The sequence below is a fragment of the Myxocyprinus asiaticus genome, chromosome 31, assembly GCF_019703515.2.
Source record: "Myxocyprinus asiaticus isolate MX2 ecotype Aquarium Trade chromosome 31, UBuf_Myxa_2, whole genome shotgun sequence".
NCBI lineage: Eukaryota > Metazoa > Chordata > Actinopteri > Cypriniformes > Catostomidae > Myxocyprinus > Myxocyprinus asiaticus.
This window is the reverse complement of record NC_059374.1, coordinates 32,678,801-32,691,526: the sequence shown is the minus strand read 5'-3', so window position 1 is coordinate 32,691,526 and position 12,726 is coordinate 32,678,801. Positions and strand designations below refer to the sequence as shown.

Genomic DNA, 12,726 nt, shown 5'->3' with positions numbered 1-12,726 from the left:
CTACCTCTCCATCTTCCAGTTCTACATCCAGGAAGTCAAAGTCCCTGAATACACGGAACTGCTGTTCAGAAGTGATGTCATCCATGTTTTCCATGTCCCGTGTGCCGTCCTCAGAAGACACTAGATTGGGCTGGTGCTCAATCAGGTCCAGTTCCCCACAGGATGAGAAAATCACCTGCAGGGGATTTGAGGAGTAATTTATTGTGAATCCAGACACATTATCAAAGATTTAAGCCATGGATAATGCATCTGTCACTTACAGATGGGTTTTTGGTGAGTCCAACTTCTTGCCCACACAAGGTCAATACATTTACCAGCTTCTCACGAGTCCTTTTCTACATGGGGAAAAAAATGACACAAAGTACGACACAAATACACTATATTGCCAAAAGTATTCGCTCATCTGCCTTTAGACGCATATGAACTTAAGTGACATCCCATTCTTAATCCATAGGGTTTAATATGACGTCGGCCCACCCTTTGCAGCTATAACAGCTTCAACTCTTCTGGGAAGGCTTTCCACAAGGTTTAGGAGTGTGTTTATGGGAATTTTTGACCACTCTTCCAGAAGCGCATTTGTGAGGTCAGACACTGATTTTGGACAAGAAGGCCTGGCTCGCAGTCTTCGCTCTAATTCATCCCAAAGGTGCTCTATCGGGTTGAGGTCAGGACTCTGTGCAGGCCAGTCAAGTTCTTCCACACCAAACTCGCTCATCCATGTCTTTATGGACCTTGCTTTGTGCACTGGTGTGCAGTCATGTTGGAACAGGAAGGGGCCATCCCCAAACTGTTCCCACAAAGTTGGGAGCATGGAATTGCCCAAAATCTCTTGGTATGCTGAAGCATTCAGAGTTCCTTTCACTGGAACTAAGGGGCCAAGCCCAGCTCCTGAAAAACAACCCCACACCATAATCCCCCCTCCACCAAACTTCACAGTTGGCACAATGCAGTCAGACAAGTACCGTTCTCCTGGCAACCACCAAACCCAGACTCGTCCATCAGATTGCCAGATGGAGAAGCTTGATTCGTCACTCCAGAGAACACGTCTCCACTGCTCTAGAGTCCAGTGGCGGCGTGCTTTACACCACTGCATCTGACGCTTTGCATTGCACTTGGTGATGTATGGCTTGGATGCAGCTGCTCGGCCATGGAAACCCATTCCATGAAGCTCTCTACGCACTGTTCTTGAGCTAATCTGAAGGCCACATGAACTTTGGAGGTCTGTAGCGATTGACTCTGCAGAAAGTTGGCGACCTCTGCGCACTATGCGCCTCAGCATCCGCTGTCATTTTACGTGGCCTACCACTTCGTGGCTGAGTTGCTGTCATTCCCAATCGCTTCCACTTTGTTATAATACCACTGACAGTTGACTAGAATATTTAGTAGCGAGGAAATTTCACGACTGGACTTGTTGCACAGGTGGCATCCTATCACAGTACCACGCTGGAATTCACTGAGCTCCTGAGAGCGGCCCATTCTTTCACAAATGTTTGTAGAAGCAGTCTGCATGCCTAGGTGCTTCATTTTATACACATGTGGCCATGGAAGTGATTGGAACACCTGAATTCAATTATTTGGATGGGTGAGCGAATACATTTGGCAATATAGTGTACGTCAAATGCCTGAAGAAGGTCTTTTGACCAAAATGTTGTTATTTAATAATGATTTGCAAGCTAGGACAGTGTATAGGATTTTTTTCAACAAAAAACAAAAAACAAAGCAAAACAAAACATACACACAAAAAACTAAACTAAACTAAATTAAATTAAACTAAACTAAACAAAACTAAAAACAAACAAACAAAACGACAAAAAACAAACAAATCTAAACTAAGCAAAGAAAAAGCAAAGCAAAAAAAAAAAAAAATCAAAACAAAAAATCAAAACAAATAAAAAACCTAAAAATTTAAATAGTAAAGACACTTGATGTAGTGGTCTGATTTTCAGGGGAGCAATAATTAATTCTTTTCTGATTACAGTATATGCAAATAATATTTAATGCACTTTACCAGGGTGAGCCTATGATAAGGAACTGTTCAAAGATTAAAAAAATGTGTGTGTGATTGGCTCACCTGTGAGGACTGTGGCCGTTTCCAGCTGACGGGCACCAGCACGTGGTTGTTTTGGCAAGAGCCTGAGGATGTGGAGGAGGTACTGCATGTCACAGTAACCCCTCCTCCATTCTTCCCATCTTGTCTCAGAGAGCCGTGAAGCTCATCAAACCGCCGGCCAATCACTGGTGTCTAAAACACACACAAAGTCATGCACTGTTTAAACACATGAATTTAATGTGTTGTACTCATGTACCTCAGCCCGAGAATGAGTCTATTCCAGTACACCCTCTTCCCTGATGTCAAGTTCAATTGTCTCTGCTTCAGATCCCCACATTCAACACTTGCTGGAAAAAGTGGAAGTCTTATTTTTCAATGGTCCTTGTCCTGTGTGTCTTGGAAGCTGAGCTCTGGGAAAGGAAACTCCAATCCGAACCGAGCTAAGCAAAGCTTGAGGGAACCTCAGGATTTACCTTAATGAATTCACCTGCCCTTAATTCGCATAAAATCCTTACAGCTGGAATGGTAACAAACATGTTTTCAGTTCTCTGTGTCATTGTCCTTCACTCTCTCACTTGCTAGAGGCTACACGTCCCAGAGGTATTTGACAGAGGGCAGAAAAGTCTGCTTTAAGACATGTATGGGCTGTCCTGCCAAGAACGCTCGCTGCTTTGAATGCAAAGCACCACAGCTGGAGTGACATAATTTCCTGGAATTCATGCACAACACAAATAGCTCCCTGTTTGGTTCCCACACTTTGATGAGACTGTGTCTTGTACATCTCCCTCAGGTTTTAAACAGAAAACTAATTTGTAATTTCTAAAATCTTTAAGGATAGCTTTAAAAATAATATTGTAAACTTAAATGCTAGAAGAAAAAAAAAAACATTAATACATGACTTCACCTTAGAAAGTGAGGACAAGCCCATAAATCATGCCAATATCTGGTGGTTGGCTTTTTTAATGTCACACCTCAGTGCTCTTGCTTAAAGTACAATACCAGTCAAACATTTAACATATTCTGTATTATTACTATTTTCCACATTTCAGAATAAGAGTAAAGTCCTTACAATTCTTTACAAAATTTTTCGTTTCGTAAAGAATTCATAAGTAGGCACAATTTATATGCAAAACTAGTTGAAAGCATTTAAGCATTTAGGTCAAAAGGTTTTTTAAGATCAAGAGAAACAAATATAATAAAAATCTGTCCAAACTTTTGACTGGAAGTGTATAATGACAGAAGACAGAAAGTAAGAGACAGACTAAGGACAGACAGGTTCAAAGCAAACAAAAGCCGCCAAACAGCGTTAGAGTGTGTAGGATATATTACCTCTGAAATATCGAAGTGAAAGTCAAGGGTCTTTCCAGGCAGGGCTTTAGAGGGCGTATCCCACACATGCCTCACATCCACATTGGATGCGTTACTCTGTGGGGACGAAGGCGAAACCAGACTAGCAGAGCGGGAGACCACCAACTTTAATATGTTCAAGGCTTCCTTCCAATGTGCAGTCTAAAGTTGCACAAATAAACAATACAGAACGAAGTTATTCCTCAAAGGGCACATTCAAAAACATGCTCAATTATCAGAGCATCACATACAGTCAGTCCATCTTAACAAGCAGTAGTCTTCTCTTCTTCTGCCGAGATAAACATTTGAGCCCAGTGAGAGAAGCAGTAGTTCAGAGCGTCTCTGCTGTGAGGCCACACTGAAGGCCTCAGTAATGTGGACAGCAGCCAGTAGGACTGACTGTTTATAGACTGCTGTTGGGTGTGCCTTTGGATTTATAGCCCTGGCACAAGGTTGTGTTTTTTAATTCTTTTCTTTTTTTTCCTCCCACTGGAAAAGCAGTGGTATTACAAAAGATGCAAAACAGATTGATTTTATACAGCAGAAACTCTATAAAACACTGCTATTTCAAGAAGAAATTTAGGTTGGATGAGATACAGGCTGGATAAAAGTGATCATTGATCCTAATTTTAGAAATTCCCCCTCGTTGTTTTCCCTGTCGGGAAAGTGAGCTTTCTTTTCACTCCTTTTCACCCCGGGCCCCAGTGCGCTGTACACCCTGCACTGCATGCACTGCAGTAACACCACTTATATGGATTACTGTTATGTTACTTTGTGGTGCTTTTACATCATTTTTGGAGTTTGACAGCTTTAGTCCCCACTATAAAAAGTGTTCTGGGTATTCTGCTTAATATCTAGGTTTGTGTTCCATGAAAGAACACAGGGGTTTCAACATAAGGGTTAGTAAACCATTCATTTATGAGTGAACATGGTGACATGGCGTGAACAATGATAAAACAAATTCCACCACATACTGTAAATAAGGTAGTATTATAACTTTACATTCATCTTTGTTATCATAATTTACAGTAGTCACACCTGAACAAACTTCTCTATGGTTGTTAGAACCTCCATGTTGAAGGGTTTGGCTTGAATACCACTCAATTCCATGTGACTCAGTAAACTGTAGATAATCTGGAGAAGAGTTTGTTGCATGCTAGGTAATCCTTTCTCCAACAACTGTGTACAAAACACAAAGTATTAGAGATAAAAGTTACCCAAACATAAAGTTTGTGTATTGTGTATGCACTTTTTCCTGAAAAGTTTAGTTTATCAAAATAATATGGATGTTTTTAAAGTGTTGTACAATTTATATTTCACCTAAAAATTTAAATGTTTCATTTAATTTACTCTCTATTGATGTCATTTCAAACACGTTTGACTTTCTGTCTTACATGGAGCACAAAAGGAGATGTTAGGTAAAATGACAGCCTCAGTCACTATTCACTTTCATTTTATAGGGGAAAAAGATGCAATGAAAGTGAATGGTGACTGAGGCTGTCAAACCCTAACATTTTGCCTAATATCTCCTTTAGTGTTCCATGAAAACAGTAAAGTCAAACAAGTTTGAAACAACATGAGGGTGAGTAAATAATGACGAATTCTGGTATACAATAAAATAATCCACAAATGTTGGTCTGTCTGCCATTTCTGCCCACCTCTGTCATGTATGTAACCAGGTTGAGTGTGCTGTCACTGAAGGCTTCATGTAGGTAGCGGCACACCACGTTTACCCAGGAGAAGCAGTCTCGGGTATAGGAGTGTGTTTTGTACAATGTCATCACATGAGCAAGGTTGGACAACTTGGAGTTCTTTTCCTCAAGGCAAACCTGTCAATCGAAATGTGTGATATTCAGATAAAACGTGCTATAGATATTCACCCATTGTTGAAGAGTGCAGATACAATGGTTGAAAGTTATGGTCAAAGTAACCGATACAAACCTGGGAAATTCTCTCAGCTACATCCTTACAGAATTGGGTGGGTGAGTTAAAGTGTATTACCAGGTGGGGGATGAGGCAGAGCACATTCAGCGGGAAACCTATAGGGGAACAGAGCAGATTTACTTTCCTAATCCCACTTAAAATAAGGGCATACCATGAAACTTTGACACATTAAAGTATAATAGGATAAATCACCAGGTCACATTTCACCCCAAAAATCACATGACAAAAATAAGAAATCATATTTTGCACAAGAAATTAGGCCTTTTTTAGGACCATTATAATTTTGGCAATGTGACAATTTTCATGAAAATCAAGCACATTTGCCCCCAAAATTAAAGATATTCATTTCAAGTTTTGAAATCCCCATTATTCTCAATAGCAATTTTTAAGGCAGTACAAATACTACTTTTTTATTAAATGTAATGAGAGAAATTTTTAAGCAACACAATAATAATGGGGGGGGGGGGGGGGGGGTTGGGGGGTGCTTTAATGCAACTATCATGAAAATTAAGTCACAATGCAAAAAATCTTTCTTAAAGGAGTAGTTCACCCAAAAATTAAAATTCTCTCATCATTTACTTAACCTCATGCCATCCCAGATGTGTATGACTTTCTTTCTTCTGCTGAACACAAAGATTTTTAGAAGAACATCTCAGTTCTGAAGAACTTTGAAGGTCCAAAAAGCACATATATGCAACATAAAAGTAATCCATATGACTCCGTGGTTAAATCCATATCTTCAGAAGCCATGTGACAGGTGTTGGTGAGAAACAAATCAATATTTAGGTCCTTTTTCACTATAAATTCTCCTCCCTGTCCAGTAGATGGCGATATGCACAAAGAATGTGAATTGCCAAAAACAAAAGAAGAAGAATGTGAAAGTGAAAGTGCAGATTTAGAGTAAAAAGGGACTTAAATATTAATCTCTTCCTCACCCACACCTATTATATCGTTTCTGAAGATATGGGTCAAACCACTGGAGTTATGTGAATTACTTTTATGCTGCATATGTGCTTTCTGGACCTTTAAAGTTCAAGCCACCATTCACTAGCATTGAATGGACCAACAAAGCTGAGATATTTTTCTAACAATCTTTGTGTTCAGCAGAAGAAAGAAAGTCATACACATCTGGGATGGTATGAGGTTGAGTAAATGATGAGAGAATGTTCATTTTTGGGTAAACTATCCCTTTAAAGAGACTATATTTTAAGCATATATTTTTTTTCTTTATTTTGACTATTTTTCATTTCATTTACTATTATTTTATAAAAAATAATAATAAAAAATATAATTCCATTTGATCTAATTATGATTTTCTTTTTTTTATTCTTTGTTTTTTTTTTATTTTGGGGTGAAATATGACCCAGACATGTTCTTGACAAGTTGCACCCAATAAATGTATGAGCCAGGTTGCACAATTATGTAAAAACAACACATTTAATTAGTGGCAAGAACATAGGAGTCTGTAATGGCATAAAAATACCCAACCTATAGCTTGTGAGGTGTCCACCACTGGTAGGCGTGATACAGATGTAAGCTGGCTGAAAAGCTCCAAGGTGAGTTCTGTGGTGTTGGAAGAGGTGAAGCCCTTTAACATCAGCTGCTGAAGCCCTGAGAACTCCTTCCATTTGAGCTGGATCTGAATGTTTTCCAGCTTCTCTTTATATTCCTGCTTATCCAAAGAAATGTGGCCTAGCAGCTTGCCTAACAACCTGAGGGACATCTGGTACTCAAACTCAAAGTCTGACTCCATAAGTGACACCGCCACCCAAAAGATGGTGGCCAGCAGGTTGCGAGGGTGGTTGCCGTTGGTTGGGTCAGTGGAGATCACGTTGTCAGTGGAGAAAGAGGAAGACTGAGAACGGAGCTTGGAGAGATTGTTCTGATGATGATGGGAGCAAGCATTGATGCGGTCTAGTGTGGCACTCCGGGGGACCTCAAAGGAACGGTCAGCCTCGCCAAAGCGCTTGGGTACGGAGTAGCTACGCTGGTGGCGGATTTGCGCAGAGGCTGTGCCTGATCCTGGGATCAAGTCCAGTTGACTAGTACTCTTACGGTTTAGTGTTAACTTGCCACTGGATGAGAGATCAGGCAAAGATGCCATGAGAGAACACAAAATGATCACCAAGAAGGAGCAAAGCATCTTGGACTTTTAATGTTCAAGTTTAAAGACTCCTTATTTTTATGGCAAGAACTTACCTTAGTATGACAAAGAGGTCATTGTTCTTCAGGCACTCAGCCAGGTTATCCACTACAGACTCAACAGTGAGGAGAAGCTCCATCACATAACCCTGTGGAGAGGACACATTCTGAGTCTCATCAGATACAAGATGTTATTCAGAAATAGGCCATTAAGCTCAATGCATCAGTTCCAGATCTCACCTGCACCTCCTCTCCATGCTCACCAACCACTTCCACCAAGCGAGAAAGCAGGTCAGACACAGCCAGCGCTGAGAGAGGCTGCCGTAGGGCTCTGAAAACCTGGAAGGAGCGTCCAGCGTAATGCCTGGAGGAGCTGCACAGAGCCATTTGTAACGCCACTTCACTCAGCTGCTGCTCAAGATGAAGATCTAAACACATACGAAACTCGCACGTTTACAAAGACTCATAATTGTTTCTAACAAATTGTTGCAAGTTGCACTCTGTTAAATGGATGGTTCACCCAAAAATTTAAATGCCATCCCAGATGTGTATGACTTTCTTTCAAAGAATATTTCAGCTCTGTAGTTTTCATACAATGTGAACAAATGGTGGCCAAATGAACGTCCAAAAAGCATATAAAGACAGCATAAAAGTGATCCATATGACTCCAGTGGTTAAATCCATATTTTCAGAAGCCATATGACAGGTGTGGGTGAGAAACAGATAAATATTTGTGTCCTTTTTTACTATATATCTCCCCTTTCACTTTCACTTTCACATTCACATTCTTCTTTTTTTTTTTGCATTCTTTGTGCATATCGGCACCTACTGGGCAGGGAGGAGAATTTATAGTAAAAAAAGGACTTAAATATTGATCTGTTTCTCACCTGCACATATCATATCGCTTCTGAAGATATGAATTTACACTGGAACACTGGAGTCATATGGATTAATTTTACACTGCCTTTATATGCTTTTTGGAACTTCAAAGTTCTGGCCAACATTCACTTGCATTGTTTGGACCTGCAAAGCTGAGATATTCTTCTAAAAATCTTTATATTCAGCAGAAGAATTAAAGTCATAAACATCAGGGGCCTGGGTAGCTCAGTGGTAAAATACGCTGGCTACCACCCCTGGAGTTCGCTAGTTCGCTAGTTCGAATCCCAGGGCGTGCTGAGTGACTCCAGCCAGGTCTCCTGAGCAACCAAATTGGCCCGGTTGCTAGGGAGGGTAGAGTCACATGGGGTAACCTCCTCGTGGTCACTATAATGTGGTTTGTTCTCGGTGGGGCGCGTGGTGAATTGAACGTGGTTGCCGCGGTGGATGGCGTGAAGCCTCCACACACGCTATGTCTCCGTGGCAACGCGCTCAATAAGCCACGTGATAAGATGCGTGGGTTGACTGTCTCAGACGCGGAGGCAACTGGGATTCGTCCTCCGCCACCCGGACTGAAGCAAATCACTATGCGACCACGAGGACTTAGAGCGCATTGGGAATTGGGCATTCCAAATTGGGAGAAAAAGGGGAAAAATCCCCCCCCCAAAAAAAAAAAGTCATAAACATCTAGGATGGCATGAGGATAAACAAATGATGAAATATTTTTTATATTTGGGTGAACTTTCCCTTTAATATACCATGTGGTGTCAGTTTATGTCGGAGCTTGCCTGATTTTGACTCTTTGAACACAGACACAACATGTCGCAAGAAGTTGGTGAGGTGCTCAATGCTCTTTGAGTGTGGATTCTTAGGAGTGATGTCTTCATGGCTCCATAATGGTCCAAAAGGCCTAGACAAACCACCCAAATACATACATAAGATCATACATATGACATATAGATTCATTGCATATTAACTCATAAACACAAATTTATGGTAAAAGTTCCCTCCACCTTGATAGCAGTGCCATATGTTTGGTATTAACTTGCTTTTTGCTTATGGCTAAAACCTTTTTAGAACAAGTGGTTGCATTGACCACCGTATACCACTAGATGGTATATTAGATCACAAAATGCCATTTTGTTAAACAAAAGTGTTTTTTCTTGTACAAATTATAAGCTGGAATTTACCAGCAGTTATCAGACAGCAGTTAAAACCAGCACAGTAAAATAAAACTTTCAGAAATGTAAAACCCATTTGGATAAATATGAAAGTGAAAGAAAATGAAAAAAAAACAAAAAACAAAAAGGTGTTTTCCCATCCTCTACATTAAGCCTTCTTCACACTGGCAGCTCAAATCCAATTTTCCCCATATCTAATTCAAATCTAATTATTATTATGTAGACTGAACAGCACTTATCACGTCAATCCTTTCAGCATGGTGGCCAGACGTTTTAATACACAAAAGCAGCTCTCTCAAAACTGCCAACTAGTTTTTGTAGAAGACTGTTAGTTTGCGAATGCCTTCATCTTTACTTTAGCAAACCAACCAAAGAAGATGCCAGAAAATAACTATGCAGCATATAAAGCACAGATCCAAATAACAGTATTGGTGATGAATGGATTTGAAAAACAAATCGGAATTGTCTGCAGTGTGAAAACGGAGAACCAACACTAGATTCCCTCTAAACACCACCACCGTGAGAACCGCTCTATTATAGACTGATGACGGATGATGGAACATACAAGGCATCTGGAGTGATGCCAGATGCAAGATGTGTCATTTCCTGAATCAGTTCCTGAACAGCTCTGGAATATTCACATGAAATAACCTTACATTTTAGTTACAGTATAGTTAAAAAACTTAAGCTGCTTTCGTTCATTTTCAAGCAACAAAGCAGCCTTTGCACTTGCAAAAAAAAAAAAAAAGAAAATAAATAAGAACAGCCCAACATAGTCTATTTTGCCCTATTTAATAATTATTTAATGGTTTAACACCTCATATTTGTACTTTTATTTGGATTTCATATAACATCACAGTACATATCTATAATATAATTAATGTAACTGTGTAGATCTGTGTACCTGGTAGTGAGAAACTCAATAAGTTTGCTGCTCTTCTCATCATCTTCAGTGCTGCTCTCCAATTGCTCCACCTCTTCCTGGGCAAGGTGAAGCAGGTTGGAGCTGCTGCCTCCGAGACTCAGACTCGAGGAGGTAGAGGATGAACTGAGGCCTGAATCCGGCACCGGAGATGCCTGGCCATTCCTCAGAAAGTCTACACCACCTGAACACAAAAAATAGGGCATGTTAAGATGTTAAGGTTCGGGAAGATCAAGCTCGAAATTGGATTTTTAGGTCACACTTTACATTAGCCTTTTTAACTACTATGTAATAACATTAAAATACATACAATAGAGTGTACAAATTGTGTAACTACATATTGTTTTGCAAAATTCTCACAAGATTCACATTTGCTGCTAATGAGGTTGAGGTACGGCTAGGTTTAGGGATAGGATTAGGGTTTAGGGTAAGGGTTGGGGTATAGGATTAGGGGTTAAGGTTAACAGTGTAACTACAGATGTAATTAAATGCAGGTACTTTAAATGTAAGTACAATGCAACAACACATATTTACATAATAACTACATTGTATCAAATGCTTAAGTACATAGTAGTTAAAGACACCTAATATGAGGTGGTCCGATTTTTATATGTTTCGAAGACAGTATGAGTGGTGCTTGCTAGTGCAAAAGTCGCTTTCACAATACTATGTTTTGGTTGGTGGCTAAGGTGTTCTGAGTGGTTTTTAGCACATTGAAAAGCCTACAGAGAATGCAATGCAATGCAATGAAAAAAAAAAAACAATTGTTGCATTCTCTAAAATATTTGGACAAGACAGACTAAAGACAATAGGAGGTGATAACATTTCAAGATGGGTAAAATAAAGAACTTTAAAGAACAATATTTATACTATTATGAAAGGAACTTGTGAGTGGCATCTTATCTGCATGATTTTGAATTTGCCTAGACATGCTTTAACATCAAACCAGTCTCCCATCTGCCCCCTTTGAGCAAGAAGATAAAAATAGTGCAAAGGAATGCTCTAATCAGACATGTAGATGCTTTGTGTACATATAACTGTTTTTGTACTACCAGAAGTTTTTCTGTAACAGATAAGAACTCTCCCCCACCACCCCAAAGCAGGATTTCAAGAATGTACTTTCCTAAGCTATGTGTCAAAAACCAAAGTCAATGAGTGTTCATGCATGGGGGTTGTGAACAACATGATCCATGAAAAGCTGCTAAATTTCATGAGATTATTGAAGCATTACAGAAAATTGTCCTATTGAAGGAAGGGTTTCACAACATTTTATATAAGCAGAGCTTTATAGAGCGTCAGAGCATTATTAAATACTCATAATTGATACTAACATTCATTTCTAGTTTTAAGGTTTATAAAATTCTATTTCAGAGTTCATGCAGATTGTCAATAGCTCCGGAGTAAGCACTTTTAGATAATTCTGAAAAATCCTGATTCAAATATAACCCTTTAAATGTCAAAAGGCAATATAAAAGACTAAGATTTCAGATTATCAGTTTCAGTGGTGTGGCAAAGAGTTGAAAAGGTCTAGGCTGACCAAAAATCTTGCCATTGTTGTCTCTACTGCTTGACACATGCACAAAATACTGGATGGTGCTAGGTAGTGTAATCGAGCTTGAAATAATGATCGCCAAGGAGACTGCTGATGTCAAGATTTATGGTGAAAAAGGAGCTATATTTTGGTCTGCTCTCACCCAGAATCAATTGGATCACTTCAGAAGACATGGATTAAACCACTGGAGGATTATGGTTTAATTTTATGCTGACTTTATTTGCTTTTTGAAGCTTGAAAGTTTTGATCACCATTCCCTTGCATTGTATGGACCTGCAGAGCTAACATATTCTTCTAAAGATCTTTGTTTGTGTTCAGCAGAAGAAAAAAAAATAATACACATCTGGGATGCCATGAGGGTGAGTAAATGATGAGAGAATTTTAATTCTGTATGGGCCTTGTAATTAGTAAAAAAAAAAACTACAACAAAAGAATGAGAAAAGCACTACCTGTATAGGAGAACTCTGGCTGATAGCTGGGTTTGAAAGTCAGACTCTTGTTGCTGGTGGCATCTCTGGTGTTTAGCAGGACAGAGGCGATGAGGCTAAAATTGTTGTTGCAGGACAGTGTGATGAGAAGATGCAAGAGAAGCCTCTTACAGTGCTCAAACACCTCTGGACAGTAGTGGTCCATACCTAAAAATAGACACATACCCAAAGTTAAAAGTCTATACATAAATATTTCAACCATTTACGTATGTGTGTTTAGAAAA

General features: G+C 39.5%; 1 protein-coding gene across 1 annotated transcript in view; it reads right to left on the bottom strand.

Annotated features, from left to right (window-relative positions):
• The window catches only part of LOC127422036 (protein furry homolog), a 96,633-nt gene that overhangs the window by 17,103 nt on the left and 66,804 nt on the right, over positions 1-12,726 (bottom strand). Inside the window, exons 39-51 of the mRNA XM_051665366.1 lie at positions 12,464-12,649; positions 10,445-10,646; positions 9,148-9,269; positions 7,724-7,911; positions 7,541-7,632; positions 6,830-7,416; positions 5,339-5,436; positions 5,056-5,226; positions 4,436-4,576; positions 3,380-3,559; positions 2,072-2,242; positions 261-335; positions 5-175 (exon numbers count right to left, since the gene is read on the bottom strand). Coding sequence (XP_051521326.1) covers positions 5-175; positions 261-335; positions 2,072-2,242; positions 3,380-3,559; positions 4,436-4,576; positions 5,056-5,226; positions 5,339-5,436; positions 6,830-7,416; positions 7,541-7,632; positions 7,724-7,911; positions 9,148-9,269; positions 10,445-10,646; positions 12,464-12,649 — 2,384 coding nt within the window. The remainder of the gene's footprint in view (positions 1-4; positions 176-260; positions 336-2,071; positions 2,243-3,379; positions 3,560-4,435; positions 4,577-5,055; positions 5,227-5,338; positions 5,437-6,829; positions 7,417-7,540; positions 7,633-7,723; positions 7,912-9,147; positions 9,270-10,444; positions 10,647-12,463; positions 12,650-12,726) is intronic.